The sequence below is a fragment of the Gymnoscopelus braueri genome (genome assembly GCF_963280865.1).
Source record: "Gymnoscopelus braueri genome assembly, chromosome: 12".
NCBI lineage: Eukaryota > Metazoa > Chordata > Actinopteri > Myctophiformes > Myctophidae > Gymnoscopelus > Gymnoscopelus braueri.
Window position 1 is genome coordinate 11,765,256 of NC_137614.1, and position 2,489 is coordinate 11,767,744.

Consider the following 2,489-nt stretch of genomic DNA (forward strand, 5'->3'; position numbering starts at 1 on the left):
AGCGCAATGTATTTAATGCGTCCTGTTGTTAAAGTTGCATTGTGTGATCTCAGCCTCTCCTGTCTAAGCTATTTATATATTTATATTACATATTGTGATGTCACGTGAAACTGACCAATGTTAGGTGTTCTCAGAGGGACACACACACGCACGGACGGGTGATTTGTACTGGAAGGTACTGTTCCAATCAAGACTGATTGATTCTGTCTTACCTCACTTCAAAAAACATAAATGGCTTTTTGAAGTGACACACCTATTTATAGGATTTTATTTCGTCATGCGTCCCTCTAGCCAATCAAAAGCATTGGTGTCAACATATTGACACGTGTCACGTGGAGCTTGACCAATGTTAGCTTGGCTAGGGGCCAAGCTAACACACGGCGGGACGAAGCGAAAACATACTCTCCGCCTCCGGCGGAGACAATAAGCCTCAGACTATATGCTCTGACGCTGCCCTGTCCTGTTGGTCGGCAGGCGATATACTGCAGGATATTGTGTTTAATTGCATTACATGCCGATGGCATTAGGATGTTGATCACATGACCAGCAATGTGTTCTGTGTCTGTGTTCAAGATGAAGCCTGTGCTATGCATGTAGCCTATTAAGAGCAGTCGCCCGAAACGCTGCCTTTTGTCTTAATGAGTATACTTTTAATGGGAGCTACAGTGTGCAGACCTGCTTGTTTTCCTTCTCACATTTCAACCTGTTCTTCGTGTCCTTCAAGATGAACCAGAGGTTGCCAGTAACTAATCCTCCTCAAGGATCTCCGGGTACTTCTCCCAGAACTTCTCTCCTATGATGTCACAGTGGTATGTGTGCACCCGCTTCCTGGTGCGTGCCGCATGCACCTCCTTCGTCTCTTCCCCCGGGACCTCGCCTCGTTGTCCCCAGGTGAGAGTGGTGCCTTTCCTATGCAGCGGAGACTCGTTGTTGTAGTTGATGTCGAACTCCTTGAACAGGATTTCGTTTTTGTCCTGGGTCGACGTTCCCTTCAAGCGCTCCTGTCCCTCTGCCGCGGTGAGTCCTCCCGTCTGCAGCAACGCCCAGAACACCGTGTTGTGCAGGTTGTTGACGTGACAGTCCGCTTGCCTCCAGCTCAGGTAGTCTCGCAGGGCACGGTTTGTCGGGTAGAGGACCACACGTCCGTCGAAGCGCGGGGGGCAGAGGAGGGGCTGCTGCTCGCCGAAGAACTCCTTCCAGAAGAAGACGTACGCTGAGGAGAAATGAGAGGCCACGAGGGTCATCAGTTTACTTGCTCTCCTCTTAAACCAGACGGTGCTCCTCTTGAAAACGAAGCTGAACTCATCGCTTTGGCCGTAAGCAGCGACGACATCCTCCAGTTCCTCCATGACGGACCGAGCGCTGCGCGCCATGAGGCCCAGCGCCCTGTCGTCGTTGGGCTTTGCGAAGCTGTGCTGCTCTGCAAACCTGTGGAAGTTGTGTCCATCCAGTCGCACGACTATGTAGCAGTTTGGTAGGCAGGCGTCGTCTCTTTCAAAGTGTCGGACATACTCAAACTTGCTCTTGGCCATGGTTCAGTTCGGTTGGTCCTGATACTTACATACAAATACATATATTATGCACTTAACCAAGATGTCAACCCTGATGATTAAGAAGAGTGGATCTGAAGATCCTGTATATAATGCAGAGAAATCTGGGTTGTAAGGCCAAATATCCTGACTCGTACGGAAGGTGCTGGAGTCTCCGGGTGAGAGCTGGGCAAGGAACTTGAAGGTTGAATGCGAATATAGCCTTGAGAAGTCGTGTCTTGGAGATAGGCGATGAGTAAATACTACTTGCATCTGAACTCAAGGTGTGACGGCCACCCTTTATATACTGTAGTGCTTGGCTGGACCAGGACCACCAAAGCCCTCAGGCTCTTGTGGCAATAGCAAATCATTTTCATCACTTTCTACGACGTCAGTCTCGGGTGATCTAAGTCGAGCCAGGCCTGCTCCTTGTATGGGGATCTCGGACGGCTTCTTGTTCCATGGTCAGATCCTCTCCACTGCATTGGAAACTCCTTATTATGGTTATGGCTGAGTCATAGTGACATGAGCGTGACGACGTGGTCTGCCGGTCCTCCCTTATGCCAATTTTAATATAATAGACTCGAGGTTTGGCCCTCACACCTACGCTGCACCACCGATCCTACCGATGTGCCCATATATGGAGATCTCTGTATCTGTCAGTCCTTGTCCCATGCCCATAGGCAAAGGGCATGACCATCCGACTGATATCTGAGTCATAGTGCTAGGGGCTTTGTCAGAGTACCAGTTGTACCCGTCTGTGTCCCTTTTATGCCCATATGGAGATCTCTGTATCTGTCTACCTGTCCCTTTTATGCCCATATATGGAGATCTCTGTATCTGTCTGTCTACCTGTCCCTTTTATGCCCATATATGGAGATATCTGATGTCATTAGTAAATGCCCATATCCTGTATATTGGCATCCCCCTTTGTAGGTGCATGCCTATGGACATATCGGT

General features: G+C 49.3%; 1 protein-coding gene across 1 annotated transcript; it reads right to left on the reverse strand.

The window, feature by feature from the left end:
• Positions 1 to 746: 746 nt before the first annotated feature.
• LOC308096932 (putative tRNA(His) guanylyltransferase) lies at positions 747 to 1,532 on the reverse strand (the record flags this gene model as incomplete). The annotated part of the gene is made up of 1 exon (XM_080444456.1): positions 747 to 1,532. One exon carries the CDS (start codon positions 1,530 to 1,532, stop codon positions 747 to 749), a length of 786 nt encoding a protein of 261 aa, XP_080300582.1.
• Positions 1,533 to 2,489: the final 957 nt, after the last annotated feature.